At 44.2% G+C, this 25,551-nt stretch overlaps 1 protein-coding gene across 2 annotated transcripts; it reads right to left on the reverse strand.

Moving 5' to 3' along the window:
* Positions 1-939: 939 nt before the first annotated feature.
* Positions 940-20,217, reverse strand: CD83 (CD83 molecule). 2 transcript variants are annotated; one of them, XM_005553992.4, is made up of 5 exons: positions 20,141-20,217; positions 19,933-20,048; positions 5,900-6,128; positions 3,873-3,979; positions 940-2,513 (listed from the first exon to the last, which is right to left on the reverse strand). In XM_005553992.4, exons 1-5 carry the CDS (start codon positions 20,175-20,177, stop codon positions 2,388-2,390), a joined length of 615 nt encoding a protein of 204 aa, XP_005554049.1. In that variant the 5' UTR covers positions 20,178-20,217; the 3' UTR covers positions 940-2,387. The 2 variants fall into 2 exon arrangements, with proteins under 2 accessions (XP_005554049.1, XP_005554048.1); XM_005553991.4 differs by having other exon boundaries at positions 940-2,516.
* Positions 20,218-25,551: the final 5,334 nt, after the last annotated feature.

Genomic DNA, 25,551 nt, shown 5'->3' on the forward strand with positions numbered 1-25,551 from the left:
TAGATACTAGGCTTAGTGCTTCTATATATTATCTTATTTAATCCTCACAATAAACCTATTAGGCAGATACTATTCTTATTTTAAAGATCGGCCAGCTAAGGCTTAGAGGGCTAAGTCCTCTGCCCAAGGAAATATACCTTCCAAATCTTGAAGCTGGGCTACAAACTCAGGTGACTAGGAGCTCTGTGAACTCTCAATTACCATGCCCTGGCACTTTGGGTAAAGCATTTGAGAACAGACTTGATTCCATTGAAAGTGAATCCACAGCTTTTAGAGACATTTTATGTGTATTCATCTTTGTAAAGAGCCATCCACCTATGATGCTTTTCTAACTATTACAACTACATTGTAATAGTTACATTACATTAACTACATTAGACCACATTGTTCTTAACATTTTGAGGGGAAGGGACCTATCTGAGAATCTCGAGTGAAACCCATGAATCCCAGGCACAAAGCCCCCGATGTTACACATCTTTCTGAAGCAGAAACCCTCCCACCATCCCTCCCACCTATGACCATGCATGTTAGTATGAGCTGCTCATGTACTGGGTAGCAACGTGGCCCCAGGATGGAAGCAGAAGCATCTCTGGGAAGGAGGGTGCTGCTTACAAAGCTCTGTGTGCCAGCACGCCCTCCCTCCGAGAGAGACTCAGCCAATCTTTCAGCTCTCATTTTGGATTCTGAATCTCAGATTGGTTTACAGACATCCTAGCACTCATCCCAAAGTCGGGATTTTTTTATTTGTATTTGTATTCTTTTTTTATTTTTAACTTTTATTTTAAGTTGATGGGAACAAGTGCAGGTTTGCTACATAGGTAAACTTATGGGGGTTCGTTGCACAGATTATGTCATCACCCAGGTATTAAGCCTAGTGGCCATTACTCATTTTTCCTATCCCAGAGTCTTATGAGTTGAATATAAAACAGAGAAACACCCTTTCTTCACATGCGTACGTTTAATAACATGAAAGCCACGACAGAGGCAAAAACACTAAATCAACTTGGTATCCATTTTACTCCCTAATATTAGGGGGACAGTGAACATATAACCCAAGCAATAAAATGCCTTCGGAAACCAAGAAGGGAAGGGCCCAAGTTTGATAAGAGAAACCCAACAATGGTTAAAACATCCATGCAACATTTCGTGGAGTCCCTTCTGCCAGTGGCTCCCGTGTGTCCGTATCTTGGAGTGTGTTAGGCTTCTGTTTCAAGAACAGACCATGGACCTGGCTTCCTCACTTCCCCAAAAGAATTCCTACAGAAGGCTACAGGAAAGGCTTCTTGGTAACCTTCTTTGTTTCACACAATGGAAAACATGAGAAATGGACAGCACCCTCTCATCCCCAAAACACCACCATCATAGCAAGGATAATGGCTCAGTGGAGTTTCGAATTTGTATAGTGCTTTATACGTTTTCAAAGAATTTTCACGTATATGATCTTCATCAGCCCATGCAACAGCCTTGTGGTTTACCACGGAGAAAGCAGACACCAGAAGGAACTTGTTCAAGATCACGCAGCCAGATAGTGGAACCATGGGGCGAGCACCCAGACTGCACCGTCAGCCCAGCATTTCCAGCCGGCCACTAAATAGCTCTCTATCCTGTCACCCTCTCCGACTTCTTCTCCCTCTCTATGTCCAGGCTGCCTGTCAGTTCACAATGCTATCTCACTACACATACAGATTTCAAAAGCAGAAAAGCACAAACCCTTCTCTGACAAGTACATATAGATATAAAAATAAATGTGGCACTCTTCTTTATTGCTTCTTTATGGATGTCTTTCCCAGATGAAAAGACCCTGCTGGGGAATAGTTCATCGACCTGTTATTTCTTTGTACACAGATTACTCCTTAGTAATAGCAGGACCTTCACACCAGGAAATTATTTGCTAAATATTTCCCACTGTCTCACAGCTGGATCTGTCCATTTCTCCCAGACGTAAAACATCTGGGCGGGTACAGCAAAACACAGCAAGTTCAAAGAGACGTCCCCAAGATGCAGAAGTGGAGAGCTGTCCTCAGCAGTCTGTCACGGACCAGCTGGGGGCATTTGTATTTCCCAAGACCCTTTTCCGGCTGCATCTCACCATAGCTTTTATATGACTGAAAAAGTGTCCAGGAGGTTGACCAGATAGCTGCATACATCGCTGAAAAGGTGGCCATGGAGAAGCAGCAGTGGCCCCATGCTATGTGGTCATGTGATGGTTTTCGAGGTCTGCTCACAGCAAATGGGGTGGGATCCACTTCCGGATGTTCTCAGTGAGGTGAAGGACTTCACAGGAGGATGCCATCTTCAGCGTAGGCTCATTCTTCTTTCCTCCAGTGTGACAGACAGGCACACCCCTGAGCCTCAGCTTCGGGAAGAAGAACCCGCAGAAATCCTGCTCATACCAGTTCTGTCTTGTGAAGAGTCACTGGCCCCAAATGCTTATTTGGGGAGGTGACTGGGAGAAAAGCTCGTTCCATGCCAGCTTTAGAGAAATCCGGGAAGATACTCTGGAGTCGTGCAAACTTCTAAAAAGAAATGAAATAAAAGTGAAGTGAATAATTGGAAAAATTCAGCAGTTGCCACCTCCTTTTAAACTCTGTTCACTAAGAGCTGGCTAGACAACCCATTCTGGAAGCTCCCATACTCACTGCCTCACTCGCTCCACAAGGGATCTGTACCAACCATGTCACTGGCGTCTCCAAACTTGGACCAGGAGATTCACTAATTGTGGTCATTTCAACCTCCTACTGTTAGGTCTCTGTATGGAAAGTCAATGCCCACAGAAGAAGGCATTTGCAAACAAGAAGCTAAAGTCATTCATGTTTAAAATATACTGCCTGGTAACTCTAATTATCTTCTTATATGCAAATAACCCTAACATCCTAACTGTAAGCTCCTTGAGGGCAGGAACAATGTCTTACACCTTTTTATGCCCTGTACAGTGCCTAGCATAATGCCTTGAGCATAGTAGGTGCTCACTGGAGTCTTTGATTGACTGGTATCTCAAACAGAAAGCAGAGAGATGAGTGCACAGCCAGAGAGGCAAGTTAGTGAATACAGAGACACAGTGAGCGGCAAGAACCTGTCCTGGGGTAGCCCCTGGGTGAGGTCTGTCCTGGCCCCTAAGTAGCCAGCCCTGCCTGGTAGATGGAGACAAAGGGGGCAGATCACTTTCTAGAGGGGTCAGACACACATGTGGCCCTACTCTCCCACAACCGTGGTCAACGCAGGTGAGCAGCCACGCAGAAAGAATCTCTGAGGGCTTTTAGCTGGAGCCTGCAACCAACAGCTCATGGGCATGTCTAGGTGCCCAAGTACCAGCCAGCCATCCTCCACCCCGGAAGCCTCCTGCTATGCCCCACTGCTCTGGCTTCTTGGGCTTAATTCTTAAGGCATGGGCAGAAATACCAAAAATAAAAGGGGAGAACCCCCATGAGAAAATAGCTTGAAGGCAGCCAAAGGAGGCTGATCTATCCCCTGGCATCCCTGGGGCAGTGGGGCCCCCTCCCTCACCCACAGGAAGAGCGGGGCCTCTGCTCTGGGATGGGGGGCCCTCAGCGCTGCAACTTCTAGCACTGTGCCTACAGGGCCTCTGCTCTTTCATAGAACCCCTTGTCATTTCCCAAATGTCCTTCCTATATCTTACTTTGTTTTTTTCTTTTTTCCACAACGCTCTACATGTAGCCACTAGACAAACGCTGGAAATATTTCAGGTAGCTTCCTGTAATGATTCTCCCAGTCTAGGGGCCTCAAAAAGTCCAGGGTTCAAAGAATAATCTCTCTCACCATTATTAAATGATTCACACTGTCTGCAAAAGATATTTGGATTGGTGCCCTGGGTAATCTTTTAATAACAGAAGATGTTTTAAAAAGATACTTACGCAAGTGAAAATGATGAGTGTTAAGTAGAAAATAACCAGAGCCAGCAGCAGGACAATCTCCGCTCTGTATTTCTTAAAAGTTTCTTCTTTACGCTGTGCAGGGCATCCTTTAAAAAAGTAAGTGACATGTGAAGCCATTTTAACAGGATTTTTCTACCATGAAAAAAAGCTAAGAATGCTTTGTTCCTCAGTCCTGGAGTCCTGCTTGTCTCCTCTTCCCACCACCAGGATGAACGACAGTAACAGTGGCAGGGATGGTGATAGCAGCAGCAGCAGCAGCAGCAGCCAGTGTGCACTGTTGCTCTGTGTCCGGCTGCATGCACCAGGACTTGCACACAGCATCTCCCCGAATCTTCAGAGCAGGCCTGGGTGTCCCATTTTACAGATGAAAGAGCTGAGGCTCAGAGAGGGTCAAGGACCAAGGACCAAGGACCAAGGCGGCTGAGCCAGGCATCTGGTCCAGGCTTATCCTGCGGCCTGTCTGCCTCCACTTTGGATGTCAAGCCTTTCCTGGCTTACTTTGTCCTCGTACCAGATGAACCACCACTTGTTAATCCATAAATTATCTTAACCTCATTAGCGTTGGGTAGACTGTGGTGTGTCCTCACCTCATGAGGATTCAGGGACTATGAAAGGAAGAAGGTGAGCTGCCCTGCTATTGCCAAAAACGTCAACAGATTTTTGTAGAATCGTTCAAGCTCTTTCGGGGAGGCTACCAGCATGGGTGGTTGGAAGAATAGCTCCCTCAGGGTTGTTAAAGGGTGTGGTGCGGCACCAAGGGAGGGTAAGAGCAGCGAGGCCTTTAGCCCAGGAACAGATATGAAGGGAGGCGCCTCTCCCCACTCAGGTGCAACACCCAGTGTGCTGTTTGGGGAAGCAAGTTGAGCTCTGGCTATAGTGTGCTTGCAAGCAGAATCTGCTCGATGCCCCAGGCAGGAATAGGTGGAGTGCAAGTGAGTGGAGGGGGTTCTGCCATTGGAGCCTATGGCTGGATCTCCAGAGAGCTGTCGACCCCTGAAAATGGATTCAACATTTTGTGCAGTCTAAGGATGGATTCTCACAGCCGTGGGTAATGAGAGCCATTGTCCTCATGGTCCCTAACACGTATTGATCATGCAGTTTATCCCGGGCACCACATTCAGCATTTTAATGCAACTTCTCATTTAACCTTCACAACAAGCCTATGTTATAGATATTGCTTCCATTTTAGAGATTAGAGAACTGAGGCTTAGAGTCAACCAGCGATTTGCTCAAGGTCACACGCTAACAAAAGGCAAAGTTAATATTTGAGCCAGATCTAAGTGACTGCAGACTCTGACCCCTTAAGTTGTAGGCAATATTGCCTTGGAAGAGGAAAAGGAGAGAAAATCAGCTATTCTCTTCATTTTCTATCCACTCCCCACAAAACATGCCTCCCCTCTCCACTCTCCTCTGTAAGGTTCCTCTCATTCATGTGAATATTCATTGAGGGCCTACTATGTGCCCAGATACATCAGAGAAGAAAATAAAGAGGTTCTTGTTCTCTTGCGGAGACAGACAGTAAATCAATCCATAACATGCCAGTTGTACTAAGTATGAGGAAACAAAGAAACCAGGATGAAGGGCTGGAGATCCAGGAGGGCCTAAGAGAGGTGTGTGCATACAACACTAAGCAAAAAGCACACACTGCCCCCTTAAACAGGAATTGTACTCTTGCAGGGTAGTAATATTACCCTAAGTCCGATTTCTTTCAGATCCTGGACAGAAGGAGAAATCAACTGTTGTACGGAATCAGGGGCTCTGTGACCACATTTTTATCACTTCCAGCCTCAGCCCCTAACAAGTGTTGGGCAAAAGTCAAACAAAAGGCATCATTTAAGCCACAGAAAGAGAAAATGGAGACATGCTTGCAGCGGATTTTCACTTTCAGCCACAGATGTGATCCAAAGCTCTAGAGCTACGCTCCGAAAGAGAGGATCGATTTTAGGACCTAAAGGAAGTACACATGCATTGTGCAAGAAGAAAACAAGTGCAGCAGGTCACCTCACCTGTCACTCTCAAGATCACCTTGCCGCTTAGGTTTCTCTGCCCATCCGGGTCCTGCAGAGTGCACCTGTATGCCCCCGAGTTGCAGCTGGTAGTGTTTCGGATCTTCAGGGAATAGGGCCTTTCACTGGGGGCGTCCAAAGAACCATTTTGCCCCTTCTGATGATAGTGCTGACCCCTGAGGTGGTCTTCCTGGGGTGTCTCCATCCTCTCCTCACCGCCCTCCAGTAGCTGTGAAGAAGGAATCATAGCGCATCACGGTCCACTGCAAGAACTCCAACTCGACACCAGTGTTTCCATTTTGTTTTCAGAAGATCCAGCCTCAACTTATGTTTGTAAAACAAGACACGATGCTCTTGTGTGTGTGTGACCTCTGGGGGAGGAGAGATCTATGAAAATTCCTAAGGCTACATCTTCGGAATATATCAGTATTGCATCTCATGATTCTATCATAAGTATTCCAATTTCTACCCTATGTAAGAGAGAGGGAGTCACTGTTGATGATAGTGATATGCTGTGTGTGAATCTTGCTGGATTATATTTTGTGTCTATGTATACATGTATAGATAGGATTGTTCTGTATTAAATGTTCTCTTGTTTTCTTCAGATACCAACTCAGCCACTGAATGATTCCTATTTCTGTATCCCAGCCTTTTATTTGGAAAAATTCCTGAATCTGTTATGATCCTTGCCAGACAATTCAACTAAAATCAGATAGGCAGACAGACAGATGAGCAACACCTCCTGCAAAGAGTCACCTTGTTCCTCAAGGGCTGTGTCTCTGTGTGGTCACGCTTGACGTTGCCAAATGTGCCACACCTTTTCTCTGTACTAGGGCAGCGAGACAGCTGAGAAGCATGCTTTATAGTGAGCGTATGTGTCAGATCATTTGTTGGTCATATCAAACTCCACGTCGAAGGGCAGTAACAGCTGACTTCACTGTACTCAGGACAGACCAGCCAGACTTGGGTAGATGCCCAATTTAGCCAGACGTTTCATCTGGCTGGTTTTCTGTCTTTTTTTTCTTTTTTGAGACAGGGTCTCGCTCTATCAACCAGGCTGGAGTGCAGTGGCTTGATCAGGGCTCACTGAACCCTTGGCCTCCTGAGTCAACCTTCTGGTACTCCCACCTCAGCCTCTCCAGTAGCTAGGACTATAGGCATGTGCCACCATACCTGGCTAGTTTTTATTTTTTTTGGTTTTTTTTTAGAGGCAGTGTCTTGCTCTGTTGCCCAAGCTGGTCTTGAACTCCCAGACTCAAGCGATCTGCCCACCTCGGCCTCCCAAAGTTCTGGGATTACAGGCGTGAGCCGCTGCGCCCAGCTTGCTTTCTGTGAATTCTCTGTGATCAAACTGGTGGAGTGTCTTCAGCATCTCCCACTGCAGAGATTAGGTTCATACCACATTCACCATGGATTCTCTCTTTCCTAGACATATTTTCAATCTGCCTAATTAACTTGCTAAGTTGCTCCTCCATTGAAATACTTTAAAGCCTCTAAAATGAATTTACACAGGCAGCAAAGCAAATCCTTGTTTTCAGCCTGCCTGGGCAGCCCTTCAACATTGACATCCCCTAGCAGTACCTGAGTTTCCCTTTGCTGGTTGGCTGGGGACCAGCAGGGAGCCCAGGATTAAGTGACATTCCTTACCTGTCCCTGGCGTGATAACTGCACCCAAGAGCCACTTTAGGGAAGGAGACAGAGATTATCGGGCCCCACTGCCACTGTCTTTGCTTGCACCTATTAGTGCTGAATCTACTGTTCTGGGAGTACCCTACAACTCTTCCCTGACTTTTAGGAAGGGACTCAGTGCAGGGAAAGAGATAGCCAAGGAGTTAGGGAAATACTCTGAGAAGCAACTCAGGAAAGACAATACATACACATGGGCACGTGTGCACTCGTACACACACACACACACACCACACACACACACACACAGTCATTTCTGCGTCTTTTATTAATTCAGGGCATATACCACAAGGGCACCAGAAAGCTCGGGCTCCAGCCCTGGTGTCTGTTATAACGCATTCCTGTAGAGTGGGCTACAGAGACACCTGGTGGCAGATCGATCGCTCCTGCAAGAAAACCTGCTCAGCTCCCTCCTAGCCCTGAGCTGAGACGAATGGCTCTTTTCAGGCCGAGTCTGTGGACATAAATCCCATTTCTCGGTGGTCCTTTTTGTGTGGAAAGATTCCTTTCTAAATAATCAAGAATCTATGGGAGGAAGTTAAAAGACTGGGGCCCTTGGGTACGCAAAAAGAAAGCACAAAAAGGAGGTGGGGCCAAGGAAATTAACGGTGTCCAACTGATTCCTGAACACATCTAATTTAGCACCATTTTTCCCTTTTCAAGCCTAAGTAAACCTTATATAAACTGCAGCCTCATTATGGGCTCACACCACTCCCCTCTCCCTTTCGCTGCCCTGGCAGAACTGCTTCTTCCTACCAGGCAGGGCTTTCACAGACCAGAGGCCGAGGCCCATCCAGGGCCAATCTGTGCCTAGCATGGCCTGAAAGGTCAGTTTGAAATTATTAGTTCAGCCCAGTCCCTGCAGTCCCCATTCCAATGTCCAATCTTGCTTTTCTTTTTTTAAATTAACCTCCAAATGTGAGCATAGCTGCAACAACCATTCTGAGATTATTCACCCATGGTTTTCTCCTGGGGAGCTCCTCTCCCATCCAGCAACCCCTCCCTCAGCTCAGAGAGGCCCATCTGGAAGTCAAGACCAAAACTGTGAACCCCTCTGGACCTGGGAGAAATAGAAACTATTGTGTCTATTTACATAAAGATGGCCCCATTATTGTGTTAGCTGCTGGGAACTGTTGAAGCAAAAAGGTGCTGGTGATCAAAACCGGCTGGCAGTGACTTCTGCCTATTTGCAGAGAATTCATTTTAAACATCAGCAGCAACACCAATAAAATGTAGTTTATTTGATGGTTAGATTTCCACGGGCCTCTGGCAAAACCGTCAGTGGGCTGCTAGTTATTTTTCAATGACAAAACAAAGGCAGGGTGAGCCATAAGAACAGAAAGAAGAACCAAGGCACAAGGCAAGACAAAGAACCCCCAAAGCAACCTGCAGAATTCTGAAGAGCTGAAACATCACTGCCATCAGTGGGATCGTGGCAAAATATCTCAACTCTCACAGGGTCATCTTCCAAACACCCCGTTTCCTAAATGACCCAGAGAACTATCAGCAAAACCTCGGAACTCTTGCCAAACTAATGAACAGGACCGTTTGCCTAATAACCAACTACAGCAAAAAGAATTCCCTGTAAATTCACACACTGCAGCTGGAAATCTTTCAGAACCCTCCCTCTAACCTCCTTTTTTAGGGATATACATTTTCAGCTAAACTTTCTCTTGTGACCCCCAGCTGTAGAATGTGGCGTTTGTGCACAGCTGCAAAAGTCGTAGTAGTTTTCTTGTTAATGTTGCATACTCAGAATGGGGGTGGAGCCCTAGCAGGACCAAGGGACCATATGCAGAAGCTCAAATCATTATCATCAGATACATGGCCAGGCAGCTATCACCCTGCTTTATCGGATGAGCTAACTGTGGCAGAGGCATCACCAAAAACTGAAGGAGAAATTTCAGTGGGAGGAAAATGGAGTAACAGCAAATGGGCCATCCTCACTTTGCTTTGTTTTATGAGTTCTCATAAACATTGGAGCTGGCTCAGAATCAACCACTGGCAAGAACAGCTCTTTAAACATTCCAAATCTAAAAGTGTTCCATCGCTTCTCTGCAAAAGCATTTTAGGAAATAGTAATTTATAACAAAAGGAACCCTCAGATTCATTCACAGCCAACCATAATTGACAGGAACTATTTAATGCACCCTTCACAACGCTAATATTGTAGTACAGTGCGCTAAAGCACAACACAATTTCAGCAAATTAATTACTCAAAACACTCATCCCAATCATGTTTTAAAAATCCACATGTTGTGCATTAACTTTTATGCTGACAACTCTATCATTTTTGGTTGAGCTGGAAAAGTGCAAACGTGAGACATCTCATTTTCAGAAAGCCTGGGGACTGTGACTTGTCTCAAGGCCTCCAATTTGACTAAATCATTTAAATACCATATTCTTTCTCTCAAATGGAGATTTGACCTTAAGGAAACCACAAGCCCTAAATTAAAATAAACTCTCTTTCATCTGCAGAATGCTAAATCAAGCAAACACAAGTACTAATTTTATGGGCACGTGAATGGAGTCATTTTTGTTTTTTTTTTTTTTAATGATGAACGAATTTGAACTAAAACAAAAGACATAAAATAAATCATCAATTATGGCTGAAACTTAACCAATATTAAAACATCCAATTGTGGAAAGCGTTTTTTTTTTAAAGTTTACATAATTTTATCCAAATATATGCCAACCTCCCACATTACCATATTTGAATCTAAGAGGGTGATAGTTTCATTTTATAGCAAAAAAAGAGTTTTGATCACAAAATTGAAATCTAAATTTATCATACATCAGATTTGTTAAGAACGCAGGGCCAGGCACGGTGGCTCACGCCTATAATCCCAGCACTTTGGGAGGCCAAGGCAGGTGGATCATACGAGGTCAGGAGTTCAAGACCAGCCTGGCCAACATGGTGAAACCCCGTCCCCACCACAAATACAAAATATTAGCTGGGCATGGTAGTGGGCATCTGTTAATTCCAGCTACTTGGAAGGTTGAGATAGGAGAACCCAGGAGATGGAGGTTGCAGTGAGCCGAGATCGTGCCATTGTACTCCAGCCTGGGTGACAGAGCAAGACTCTGTCTCAAAAAAAAAAAAAAAAAAGGCCGGGCGCGGTGGCTCAAGCCTGTAATCCCAGCACTTTGGGAGGCCGAGGCGGGCGGATCACAAGGTCAGGAGATCGAGACCACAGTGAAACCCCGTCTCTACTAAAAATACAAAAAATTAGCCGGGTGCGGTGGCGGGCGCCTGTAGTCCCAGCTACTCAGGAGGCTGAGGCAGGAGAATGGCGGGAACCCGGGAGGCGGAGCTTGCAGTGAGCCGAGATCGCGCCACTGCACTCCAGCCTGGGCAACAGCGTGAGACTCCGTCTCAAAAAAAAAAAAAAAAAAAAGCGGGGGTGGGTGGGGGGAAATGCAATAGCTGCCTACCTAAAAGAAAAAAAAAAGTATAAAAGTTTCATCTAATGATTTGATAAAACATATTTAAGGGTATAGATTGTAAGGATTTAAAGTTGGTATTGAATTAATCTGATGTATTCCAACCACATTGAGCAGCTTTTTTTTATTGCATTTCTGGTGCACTAACATTCATGTACCTTGGTTTCTAACTCAATTAAAGTGCCAATATAATTCCCATTCATCATAAAAACAGCTCTTTATAATGTGCAAAATAGTTTGGCTCAGAGGTTGATGTCATAATGAGGGTAGAATGTATGAGCATTAATATCTTTTTTTCTATGCCTAGTTTTATTAGAAAAATGATTTTCCACTTTGAAATTTACTGGGTCTAACAGACAGAGCTGGATTTATGGCTGTTAACAGAGTTATGAGTATAGCAGAGGCAACATAATTAAGAGCACAGGCATTGGCATTGGGCTGAGCTGGAACCAAACCCCAGCCCTCCCACGGCTACCTCTGCTCTTGGCCAACTGACTGAACCACTCTCAGGCTTGGATAGCTCCACTGGAGTCTGGGGGTGATCACATCTCACTGAGCTGGCATGAAGATACTTATGATGATGTATACAGACCCTAAGCACCGTATCGATCACACAGAAAGCCCTAAAGATGTTACTACTCTCTCTCTCTCTCTCTTTTTTTTAGAGCCAAGGTTTCACTCTGCATACTAAATAGTTCCCTGAATATAAGAAGTATTGAAAAAGTATTTACTGAATGAATGCATGAATTTTAGAAAACAATGAGAAAGTTACAAGAGCACTAGCTTTGGAATCAAAGGACTAAAGTCAATCCCAGCTTCTCCATGCGTTAGCTGGGTCATCTTACATACGTCACTTCACCTCTGAGCCATTTCGTCATCTGGAGCTCCCTTACTTGCTCATGGGGTTATTATAAGAATCAAGTGAGAAAACACAGAAAAGTGCTATATAATTGGTAATGCTGGCAATAGAAATTATTCTTATATGTGATAGCTTTCCACACCATCCACCCATTCTGTCACTTCCCTCACCAATGACACTTCCCGTCTCCTCTGGGAAAGTTGTCCTAGAAGTCCCAATCTCTGCTCTAGGGAGAAACTGTTTTTTCCACATACAGTGTCTTCAAAATATCCACAACATTCTGAATTTTTTTAAGCACCATCATAATAATATAGCAAAGCCCCTTTGGAATTGAGATTTGAAGGCAATGTTGGACCCTTCATTGTTCATGCCAATCATCTCTCTTTCATTAGCGTCCTGTGGGGCCTGCTGGACCTGGAAGAGGTACCATTACAAGCTCTGAGTTCATGTCCTCTGAAGAACTCCACACCTAGGTTCTAGAGGAGGCAACTTAACTCAGGCCTGGTATCCCATGATCATGGAGACTGGCTCTGATAGGCACGTGACCCAGTTAAAGTCCCTTGAGAATACTCAGACATACGGTGAGATATTTCAAGAGAAACACAACCTTCTCCTTTGCACTTGCTTCTGGAAGGATATACAGGTTGAGCATCCCTAATCCAAAAATCTGAAACACTTCTGCTCCCAAGCATTTCAGGTAAGGGATGTGCAACCTGTCCAACTCTGTACTTATTGGCTATGATCTGGCTGCTATGTGGAGGCTGGACACAGAACCAATGTAAAGGAAGGCAGAGTTGAGAGATGGAGAGTCACCAAGTCCTGGGGACATTCATGAACCTCTACACCTAGCTATGTGCATTTGCCAGGGCTGCAGAGCACCACAAACTGGGTGGCTGAAACAACAGAAATGTATTCTCTCACAGTTCATAGGAAGCCGGAAGTCCAAAATCAAGGTGTTGCCAGGGCCAAGCTCTCTGAAGGCCTTAGGGGAGAATCTGTTCTGTGCCTTTCTCTTAGCTTCTAGTGGTTGCCAGCAGTCCTCGGCACTGTTTGGCTTGTAGACACATCACTCCAATCCCTGTGTCTGTCTTCACGTAGCGTTCTCCCTGTTGTCTGTGTCAGTGTGTGTTTTCTCTTATTAGGACATCATTCATACTGAAGTAGGGCCCACCCTAGTCAGGTCGGACCTCATCTCAATTTGATTACATTTGCAAAGACTCTATTTTGAAATAAAGTCACAATCACAAGCATCAGAAATTGGAACTTCTGATCTTTTGGGGGGGCATAATTCAAGCCACAATGCCACCTGTATCTGAAAAGTGAACTGTATTTTGATTTTTCAATTTTTTCCCATTCCAATTATATATAAGCCAATATATTTCCTTTTCCTTAGGCTAGTTTTGATTGGATTTACAATCCCTCACAACTGAAAGACTCCTAATGATAAGGCACCCTGCACCACCATGTAAATAAGGGTGGTACGTAGGGGGCTATCGGCACATGGCTCCAGATTCGAGGTCAGTCCTGCTTTGTCCCTTGGGCTCACATGCCTCCCACTCCTTGGGGAATGAGACCTCAAGGGCTGATTTGAATCAGAACCTCTGTTCTCCAGAACTGCTAGTCCAAGGCGATTATGAACTGTTTATTGAAACCAGCATCCTTCTTTTCCTAAAGGTTTTCCCTATGTGGACCCATAATCCTAGGCAGCTACCACCTCTTCTAGAATCAGTAACCTCGATTCTATCAGTAATACCGATCCTAATCCGTAACCCTGAGGACTGCTGGCAAGCACTAGAAGCTAAGAACTGGAACAACTCTCCAAACTGTACCGATTTGGGACATGCAGTAGACCAGTCCTCCAAGAAAGCATCAAGTGATATTAACAAGCCTTGGGCTCCCAAGTCTTTACAGTTCCACATGAAACACAGGGAAATTTTACCCAAATATACCTCAGTGCAAAATAAAACAAAATGAAAAACAAAAACATCCTTATGAGTAATAAAGGAATCTTAGGGAAGTATTTTCCGTCCAGCTCTATTTTGAGCTAATGATTGTTGATACAAAATTTAGGGTTCTTCCAGGAGCAGCCAGGAAGGGACTATGGAAACAGCTTTAGATGGAAGAAATTTTTTTTAGGTAATCAATCTGCTTTTAGTCTTGCCCTACATAAAACTTTCCCTTATGTCACTGAGACCTTCTCCAAACTTCCTCTTCTTTGTGTAGTGACATTGCCAAGTACTTAGCTAAGACAATTCAGTCCTCATGTGACTCAGGTTCCCCCTTTTATTAATGGAAAACAAGTTGGGTTTTTTCTTTAGTTTAGTTTGTTGTTTTTTTTTTCCCAATTGAACTTTCAGCTGCTTTCTTCCTCCTTCCCCACTGTCAAGCTAAAAGATTTTGGCAACTTGTGCTTTGTTCCACTACAGTCCAAAACTCTCAGTGATCCACCATTCTCATCTAGATGGACTTCTTCTATAGCCCCTCGGTGGCAGCCTCATTCTTCCTTGCCCACTCTTCCTCAGAACCACATGGACAGGACTGGTGACCAAGAGAAAAGAAGGAAAAGAATGAAGTCTCCCTCTGATACTCATCTTCTAAGAAGAATCATATTCTATCCATCACCAGGAGAAATATGTTTTGCTTTAGGCATATTTTGCATTATGCCATTCTCTGTGCTTAAAATCCTTCAATGGGGTCAGGTGCGGTGGCTTACGCCTGTAATCCCAGCACTTTGGGAGGCTTAGGCAGATGGATCACCTGAGGTCAGGAGTTCGAGACCAGCCTCGCCAACATGGTGAAATCCCATCTCTACTAAAAATACAAAAAATTAGCCGGGCATGGTGACAGGCGCCTGTAATCCCAGCTACTCGGGAGGCTAAGGCAGGGGAATCACTTGAACCTGGGAAGTGGAAGTTGCAGTGAGCTGAGATCACACCATTATACTCCAGCCTGGGCGACAAGAGAAAAACTCCATCTCAAAAAAAGAAAAAAAAAAAAAAATTCCTTCAGTAGCTCCTTCCTACCAAAAGGATAAAGTTCAAGTCATTATTGTTGGGCATTGGAGGCCCCTCACAATCTGTCTCTAGCCTACTTACTAATGTTATTTCTCAGCCATCTGCTGTTTAAGTCTCCCTTCTACATTACTGGTTACCTCAATGGTTCCCAGAAGGTCTTAGTGGATTCCCATGCCTTTGCTCAAGATGGTCCTCTGGCAAAAGTTGTACATTGATCCTGAGATGGCCAATGCCAGGCCCAGGACGGGGCACGCATTTGGGACTTAGAAATATTTACTAAACAATGAAAGTGTAAATATGAGAGACATCTGAAAAGCAACTTTACATCTTTCATGGTTTGACCTAGGGAGGAACCCATAAAAGTGATTCAACCAGGTCAAGTACTAGAGGTGCCAATGGGGAGAGTAAGATTTTTTTTTTAATTCTAACATACATTGTTTTCATAATTCAGTGGTTCTACATTTAATGTAGAAATGTTTCCTTTTTGTCCTATAACATGTTCTTAAATCCATCTTACAACAGAATTATTGTAGAATCAAGGAAGCACAGTCAGTGTTCAGCACTGGCTCCTCCATGGGCCATGAGGGTCTGTGGCTGTATAAATTACATCTGCCCCAACTGCGTATCAACTCTAGGCCTTCCTAAGGCACTCTGCTCTCCTCAGTATCCCTGGTTCTGTAGCTCATTATCACACAAGATGGTAGAGAGAGAAAACATAACTCCACCAAAAAGAAGTTTAGCAACATACGTGGAAGACAGCCTTGAACTTTTGAAGTGGTCTCATGCAAGCCATTAACCTGCTCTCCAACAGTTTCCTCAGTGTTAATGTCAGAGACAGAACACTCCATGGATGGCCCATGATCTGCCCCAGCTGGGGCTCTTCTCGATATTATAAAATCTATTTATAGTAGACTATTATCTGAAATCACACTCTTACTTCCCTTTTCTCCCTTCCTTTGGAAATCATCTGAAAGGGGCACTTGTCTTGTGATGCTTCACTGTCCTCACCCCCGCAGCATCACCCAGAGATGACACCGTATATCCTCTTTCGTTTTGCATCACCCGTAGGCTGTCAGGGCTCCTAGCATGATACAAGAAGGCATTGCATCTCTGGGATAAATGACCACTCGTTATTAACCTTAGTGAATATCAACCAAGCCCAAAGTACTCCATCCAAAGTTGTCCTCTCTCTCCAAACCTACATTAATGAGTGTAGACACAGCGATGCTTTTCATGAAGTACAGATGCAGCCCTTTAATGCACGGCTTTACTCCTCACAGACATGATACTGTGCTATGCCCTCTTATACCAGAATTTAACCACAGGTCATGGCCAGTGGAAGAAAAGTCATGGATCAAAATCTATTTGCATTATTTTCTCAAAATAGCTCCTCAAAGAACCACATCTATTACAACTTTCCTTTCTTTCTTTTCTTTACTTTTTTTTTTTTTTTTTTTGTAGAGACGGGTCTCACTACATTGCCCAGGCTGGCCTCAAACTCCTGGGTTCAAGCAATCCTCCCATCTTGGCCTCCTAAAATGCTGGGATTACAGGCATGAGCCTGAGCCATCACACCCAGCTTGTTACAACTTTAAAAGATAAATCGATTGGCTCATGCCTGTAATCCTAGCACTTTGGGAGGCCGAAGTGGGAGGATGGCTTGAGCTTGGGAGTTGGAGAACAGCCTGGGCAATGTATTGAGATCTTGTCTCTACAAAAAATTAAAGACATAAAAATTAGCCAGGTGTGGTGGTACGCCCTTGTAGTCTCAGCTACGCTACTTGGGAGGCTGAGGTGGGAGGATTACTTGAGCCCAGGAAGTCGAGGCTGCAGTGAGCCGACTTCATGTCACTGTACTCCAGCTTGGGAAACAGAGTGAGACTCTGTCTCAAAAAATAAAAATAAAGCTAAATTGAGCTACTATCCTAATGAATATAATTTATTAACTTTTCTATTTCTTCTCAATCACCCATTCTGCCTTAAAAAGTGTAAGGGAGGAAGGGATGAGAGGAGGACCTTTTGTTGGATCCCAGTTAAGAGGACATGGTCCATAGAAGAGACGAGCTGGGCCAACAGGAATTGGGATATCTCTGTCCACTTTTGGCTTCACCTTTACCCTCCTGCGCATGTCTCCATTAAGTCCCCTCTGGCCCATCTCACTGCATCTTTGAAACAGAGAGAATAAAATGAACACTCTTCCTTACCAACCCTAATGTTGCAAACAGATTGGATGCTGTCTGTTTTGAGTTTTCTGGTCAAAGGCATATGATAAAAAACACATGGTTTACATGGGCCTTTTGTTAATTACAAGTAATCAGTGCCAAATGGACAAAGGCAAGATGCTACATGGTGCCGGAGGATTGAGTGGTGAATGGAATTTTAAATTATGAGTCATTATAACCATACTTATGATACGCAGACAGCCTGCAGAATGTACTTCAATCTGGTGGATGGTGAAAACCCACTGCAAGGGACTCTGCTTTCCTTGCCCAGCACGAAGCCCCTTCCTGTGCTGGCAAAACAGGTTTTACAAAGCCAGGGTAGTGATGATGAAGTGAGGCGAGATGGGATAAGCTGGCTCTGGTCACCAAAATGAAATTCCTCCCTTTACGGCTACCCCTCCACTTTGATGAAACATTTTACAAGAAACTTGTAGAAAAATGACCAGACGCTTAATCTTCTGTAAAATGAAATATTTCGGCATTTCAACACTGGCCTTATCTCCAGAACATGCTATCCATTTTTGTTGTATAAACGCAATCAATGCAAAAGTATAATTATTGGGCTGGAAGATAATAAATATGTACAGAATATGCTGAGACCTGTTTAAAAAAAAAATGCTTAAAGGCACATTACATGTCACTTTCGAGGCACCTGATTCATTTATTGGTATAGCATAACTCTCCTATCCACGAATCTCAATCACCATTTACTTCTCAAAAAGTAACTACAGTATGACTTTTCATTGGCACTATTCCATGAATCAGCAGGAAAAAAAGAATGCCTAGAGACTGCCGTCCCTTTTTTTCTTGACAGAGTTTTGAAAGACCATCAGGGTCAATCTTGCAAGAACCGTGTCCAATAAACAAGCTCATGCGTTACAGAGTTACATCACCACCTGACATCCAAGTTGAAGTCCAAGGTTAATTGCTATGGTTTAGTGGACCATTCCAAATGACCCTGTGCAAGAAGCTTTCACCCCAGAACTGTTTGAACTTTACAGTCGGAAATTTCATCTACTTGTTTCATGAGTACTTTTTAATTACTCCCTGGGGGTATTAATAATGTTTTCTTTCTTTATTAAATAATTACTCTCTGGAAGGGATAGTGATTTCATGTTTTCCCCCTTCTTTGAGATAACTAAGTCCCTGCCTGGTTAGCCCAGGGGCACTTTGATTTTCTTTACCTTAAGTTATTCAGGTAGAAAACAGAGATATTAAGATAGACCTCAAACAACTCAGGATTTGGAATCAGACTGTTTGGTTCAAATCCCAACTCCACCATTTAGCCAGTGCAACAGTGGACAGGTTATTTCCCTCCCTAAGGCTCAGTTTCCTCACCTGTAAAGTAGGAACAGTAACAGTACTGATCCCTAAGTCCATTCTTCCAATGGATGGAAATGGATAGTGGATGTAAATATTTACCTTGGAGCTTGGCATGTGGTGAGCATTCAAAAATTGTTTTTACAATATTTTTTAAAATAGTGTTGTTTTGACTATGCGAACAACTTTGGAATTGTTGTGTTTGCTGATCCTACAGTAAGGTACAAATGAAGTAAGAATATTTAACACCTAACTTTCATATACAATACAATGCTCTGAGGCAGCAGCACCATCGCCGTTATGCATAACTCATGAGGTGCTGGGCTGAATTCACAGAGCACCTTTGCAATTTATAGGGCAAAAATTAGGTGCCGTGAAGAATACACAAAAGTATTGATACAGCCACTGCCCCCCAGGGAACTGACAATCCAGTTAGGAGACACACACACAAAGAGATCACCGCAATGATGCCTTGTACTGTTAACTGGCCAGAGACACGTACAGGTTCTTATAGTATCTTTTATGGTGGGCAGAACAAAGCCCTGCATTTTGGGGAAAGCTACAAGTGCACAGATTTGCCCCCACCGTAAGACAGCAAATCAGTGAGAGCTACAGAGTGAGGCTGGAATATTATATTCATTTGGGTTAAAATGGAGGCGCAGTGGTAGCAGTGGCCTGACTTAAAGAAGGACCAGTGATATCGAACAGTAGCTGCTTGACTTTAGAATGACACCATCATTGCCATCTTAGAATCTGAGAATGTTTCAGTCAAGAGGAAACCTTGAAAAAGCCTCCTTGCCACTCAGTCCTCTTACAGTAGGAGCAGCAAGGCCTGTTGTTACACATGCAGGCTCCAGTTCATGCATCCACCTGATGCCCTCATGGCTGCCTCTCTCACGGCTGCCAGAGGAAGGAGGAGGAGGGCTAGGGGAGGAAGCCAAGGGTATCCCACAAAGGGGATGACCACTGATAACTACCACGGATGAAATGGCCTAAGTCACTTCTGTGTCTTAGCCCTTCATTTCAAATTGCCCCCTCCCCCTCCCATGTATCATGGGCATCACAGTCATAAAACACAAGAAATCAGAAGTCTGGAGACATTCCCCCTGTCCAATGCCCAAATCTAGGTCCCTGTTGCTTTCTTCCTGACCTGTAGGCCCACAACTACAGGTGGCCTCCAGAATTAATCCAAACGAGAGAGTCTCTGCCCTTCCAAAACGTCTTAAGTGGATCATTCATCTCAGGCCACCTTCAGGGGCAGGAAGGGGATTGAGGTCTGCGGAGAGCAAAACCTAAGTCGGCCCTGTACCTGGATGCGGATAGGGCGGGGGAGGCGCGACGGGAGACTGGGTACTCCAAGATCAGCTGCGGGAGACGCCCCCCGCCCCCACCCGGCAGCCACAGAGGGTCGCCAGCCTCCGGGAGATGGTTCCCACTGCCTTCAAATGAGTCCACCAAACCCCAGCCCGCGGGCATCGCAGCACCCACCTTGACCCAGGAGACCGTGTAGGGAACCTGCGGATCCCAGGGGGCGGTGCAGGGCAAGTCCACATCTTCAGAGCAAGCCACCTTCACCTCCGGCGTCGCGGGGGCCAGGCTGTAGGCTACAAGAAAGAGAGAGTGCGTCGTGAGCAAGCGACCGACGGGAGTGGGTGTCGTGGAGGGGCGGGGGGCGACAGGCGCTCGCGGGCCCTACCGCAGCTCAGGAGTAGAAGCTGGAGGCCGCGCGACATGGCTGGAGCGCTGCGCCGCTGCCACGAGCTGCAGGGCTGTGGCGCGCTGGCGCCGGCTGCCCTTTTATGCCCGTGCGTTGGGGAACTTCCCTACGCGCCAGCCCCGGGGATTCCCCGGCGGGTAGCGGAAGCGGGTGGCGCGCCCCCCTAGTACCGCTTAGGCCGGGGCGCCCCCGTCCCCGCCCCCTTCGCCCCCGTCCCCGCCCCCCCGTCTTCCCCGCCGCCCTTGCCGCGTGCGCGTCTCCGCCCCCGCGCGCCCGGGTCGGGCGCCCCAAGTTCGCGTCGCTGCTGCGGCTGGCAGCGGCGACAGCAATCCCCGCGTGACGCCCAGCGCTGGGGGCTTCGCAGACCGCGCTGGCGCGCGTGACGCTGCCGTTGACCCGCAAAAGGAAGCCGGGAACCTGGCCATCGGAGCGGGATCTGCCCATTTTACGGAGGCCAAACCAGATTCCGAGAGGGTGGGCAACTTCCTCAAAAGCCCAGCCTGTCCTTGGGAACGTCACTGGTGAACCCAAGTCCTCACTCTTCTCCAGAATCTGTGATAATCAAAGGGGCCTTAGATTTCCATAGGAACATACAAGTCTGTAGTACTTGGCTCCCTGCCTTCCCTGGGAAGTTGTCGGTCAGTACCGTCCTACCTGTTTAAATTATATCACCAAAAGAGAGTGTCTCCTATTAAAGTAATAATTACACACACACATACACAACATTTTTGGAAAAGAAAATTCTAGAAGACAATGAAATTATCCGTAATCCATCCAGGAAGTAACTTCAGTTAACATGTTTTTTTATGTTATAAAATGTTTGTAACATAACATAACATAAAAATATTTATAACATTTAAGTCAGTGCACAGATTGGTATTTTTAATGGTTTATTCTTCCTGCTATCTTGTAAACTACTTTCTTTTAGCTTAATAATTTGCAAGGAGTTCCACATCATTAAAAACTTCCAACAGCATCATTTTGGTCCATCTTTCAGTTGCACCATAAATTAGAATCGATTAGTGTTAGACATACAGGTTGTTTCTTTTTGTATTACTAATATTAGAAACAATGCTGTGATTGCTATGGGAAACTTCAGTGTAGATAAATCTTTGCTCTAAAATTGCTTATTTTCTTAGAATAAATACCTCAAGGAAATTGTGCTAGGTGAAGGGGAGTTTCCAATTTTGTTAAATATTGCCAAAAAATTACCTGCAAGGAGGTGTCTTCAATCTATATTCCCATCTGCAACGACAGTGCCTATTTCCCAACACTCTTGCCAACACACACTGTTGTCCAACGTTTCTATCTTCGTCCATCCAAGAGGTTAAAAAGAGTGGCATCACTATACCACCAGGTTTTTTTTGGTTTTTTTTTTTTTGGTTTTTTTTTTTTTTTTGAGACGGAGTCTGGCTCTGTCGCCCAGGCTGGAGTGCAGTGGCCGGATCTCAGCTCACTGCAAGCTCCGCCTCCCGGGTTTACGCCATTCTCCTGCCTCAGCCTCCCAAGTAGCTGGGACTACGGGCGCCCACCACCTCGCCCGGCTAGTTTTTTGTATTTTTAGTAGAGACGGGGTTTCACCGTGTTAGCCAGAATGGTCTTGATCTCCTGACCTCGTGATCCGCCCGTCTCGGCCTCCCAAAGTGCTGGGATTATAGGCTTGAGCCACCGCGCCCGGCTATACCACCAGTTTTAATCTGCTCTTGGAAGTGGCTATACAAATTTACAGTTCTACCAGCTTGTGTATCTTTTCCCCAGCAGCCTCACCAAACTACTTTTTTAATTACGAAAATGTTAAGCATACAAAATAAGTGTAGAAAATATAGAATTGAACACGTCTGTATACAATTTATAGTTGAGAAATAAAACAGTACTAACATTTTCGAGACCCTCTTTTTTTTTTTTATTTGAGACAGAGTCTTGCTTTGTTGCCCAGGCTGGAGTGCAGTGGCGCGATCTCAGCTCACTTCAAGTTCCACCTCCCGGGTTCATGCCATTCTCCTGCCTCAGTCTCCCGAGTAGCTGGGACTACAGGTGCCCACCACCGTGCCCGGCTAATTTTTTGTATGTGTATTTTTAGTAGAGATGGGATTTCACCGTGTTAGCCAAGATGGTCTTTTGAGACCCTCTATGTGTCCTCTGCCAGATCTCATACCTAGGCATTTATGCTTCTTTCCAGCTTTTCTTGATCATAAACAATGTTGCAGGGGAGCTGAAAGTCTTCCAACACTCTAGCTCAGTAATTACACTGCACTGTTAAATATTGCCGTCTTATTATCCAAAATGCACATGCCCATTTACACTGTCCTCAGCAGGTCTTATCATGATCAGATTTTTTTTTTTGAAGGTCTCACTATGTTGCCCAGGTTGGTCTCAAATTCCTGGGCTCAAGCAATCCTCCCACCTTGGCCACCCAAGGTACTGGGATAATAGGTGTGAGCCAACATGTCCAGCCAGATTTTTTTAAATTTCTGCCTATCTAATGAGTGTGAAATATTAGATCCTTTTTGCTTAATTTACGTTACATTGATAACATATGTTTCAAGAACATTGGATAACCTTTTCTGAGGATTGTCATTCATATCCTTTGGCCTTTTCCATGAGCACTGTTTATAAAATCTGGGCCAAATCCTTTCTTGGTTATATCCATGCCAAATCTCTTCTCCAAGTTTAAGATTTGTATTTTCCATTTTGTTTATGATATCTTTAATCTACCAAAGAGTTTTTAAAAAATATTTTAATGTGGTTAAATTTATTGATCTTTTTGTTTATGATTTGTGCTTCTGGTATTGTGTTTAAGAAATCTTTTCCTGACCTGAGATCATAAAAATATTATCCTTCATTTTCTTCCAAAACTTTTAAAGTCATGCTTTTTCATATGTTGGTCTATAATCCATTTAAATATGGTTAAATGTAGTGATCTAACTTATTTTTTCCATATGGATAACCATTTTTTCCAATGTTGCTTGCTAAAAGTCCTTCTTTCCCTACTGATTTAAAATGACATCTGTGCTTTATACAAATTTCTGTGTATGAGTGGGCCTGTTTCTAGACTCTATTCTGCCTCTCTTTGTGCTAATATCACACTTTCTTATTACTACAATTTAAGTCTTGCTGTGGTGGGAGTGAGTGAGTCCTCACATGTTGAACTTCGTCTTCAAAATTGTTCTGGTGGCCAGGTGCAGTGGCTCACGCCTGTAATCTCAGCACTTTGGTATGCCCAGGTGGGTGGATCACTTGAGATTAGGAGTTCAAGACTGGCCTGGGCAACATGGTGAAACCCAGTCTTTACTAAAAATACAAAAAAATAACAAATACAAAAAATAGCCAGGCATGGTGGCTTGTGCCTGCTGAGGCAGGAGGATCGCTTGAGCCCAGGAGGTCCACGCTGCAGTGAGCCGAGATTGTGCCGCTGCATTCCAGACTGGGTGACAGAGCAAGACCGTGTATCAAAAAAATAAAATAAAATATTGTTCTGGCATTCTTGGTTCTTTGTTCTACCTTATATAAATTATATCAATTTATGAATCTCAAAAAAACTCATTTGAATTGTAGTAGGATTATATTCAGTTTATAAATCGCCTAAAATCAACATCTTTAGAAGTCAGTTCTACAAATTCATCTCATATTGTATATCTTTCCATTTATTTAGGGCTTCAAGAATTTTTAAAATTTTATATATAGAGAGAGAGAGGTTTTTCATATCTTTTGATAGATTTCTTCCTGGATACCTTCACATTTTGTGTTGCTACTTTCATATATATATCTTTTTGAACTATATTTTTCTAGGGGTCCACGGCCAGTGAGTAGAAAGTTCATTTCTTATTAATGTTAACAATGTGTTCTTAGACTTTCCATTAAGTCACTTGTTGAATTATGAATTACTTAGAGGGTTTTTAAAAAAAAATTTCCTGATATATGGTTTGGATTTTATTTTGCTACTGGTGTCTAACAGTTGACGTTGCTCAAGAACAGTCTGTATGATTCTTTGTTGCATATAAAGGATTGCTTTGTAGCCTCATGTGTGATCTTTTGGTAAGAGTGGCAGGTACTTGGAAAGAAAGGTCTTTTTGATCAAGTTTGTTCATGGTGTGGCTCAGATCTTCTATATCCTTTCTGTAATCATAAACTACCAATTACTGAGAGAGATGTGTTAAATTCTCTCCCGTGACTACAGAATTGTCCGTTTATCTCTGAAATTTTACCAATTTTTTGGCTTGGTATAATTTGATGCTATGTTTTAGTGTCTGCAAGTTATGTTTTTCCAATGAATTGTTCCTTTTTCTCTTCATTCATTTAATTTTTTTTTCTAATATTCCTTTTGCTTGAAATACAACTTTGTCTACTTTTTTTTTTTTTTTTTTTCAGACGGAGTCTTGCTCTATCACCCAAGCAGGAGTGCAGTGGCACAATCTCGGCTTACTGCAACCTCCGCCTCTCAGGTTCAAGTAATTCTCTGCCTCAGCCTCCCAAGTAACTGGGATTACAGGCACCCATCACTATGCCTGGCTAATTTTTGTATTTTTAGTAGAGATTCACCATGTTGGTCAGGCTGGTCTCAAACTCCTGACCTTGTGATCCGCCCACCTCAGCCTCCCAAAGTGCTGGGATTACAGGCATGAACCACCACGCCCGGCCCATTTACTCTTAATATTACCATCCTCTGCCTCTTCCTTTCTCTGGATTAATTTTTTGCCGGCATTTTCCCTACTTTTACATTCAACATTTCTTTGTCTTTACATTCTAGTGTGTCCTTTTTAAAGTATATTGTTAGATTTTCTTCTATCCAGTATGACTGACAATCTATCTTGCTAATTGAGGGTTTAATTTTACTTACTTTGTGAATTCTGCTATATTAGGATTTATTTTGGTCATTTTGCTTTACACTTTATGCTTAACCTGATTTTTCTCTGCCTCTTCCTTTCTTGCATCTTTTTATTGACCATTAAAAAAAATATTTTATGGCGGGGCGCTGTGGCTCACGCCTGTAATCTCAGCACTTTGGGAGGCTGAGGCAGGCAGATCACAAGGTCAGGAGATTGAGACCATCCTGGCTAACTCGGTGAAACCCCGTCTCTACTAAAAATACAAAAAATTAGCTGGGCATGGTGGCGGGCCCCTGTAGTCCCAGCTACTCGGGAGGCTGAGACAGGAGAATGGCGTGAACCCAGGAGGCGGAGCTTGCAGTGAGCCAAGATCGTGCCACTGCTCCAGCCTGGGCGACAGAGTGAGACTCCATCTAAAAAAAATAAAAAAATAAAAATAAAATAAAAATATTTTAGCCCAGGCATGTTGGCTCATGCCTGTAATCCCAGCACTTGGGGAGGCTGAGGCAGGCGGATCACATGAGGTCAGGAGTTTGAGACCAGCCTGAACAACATAGTAAAACA

The sequence above is a fragment of the Macaca fascicularis genome, chromosome 4, assembly GCF_037993035.2.
Source record: "Macaca fascicularis isolate 582-1 chromosome 4, T2T-MFA8v1.1".
In the NCBI taxonomy this organism is placed as follows: domain Eukaryota; kingdom Metazoa; phylum Chordata; class Mammalia; order Primates; family Cercopithecidae; genus Macaca; species Macaca fascicularis.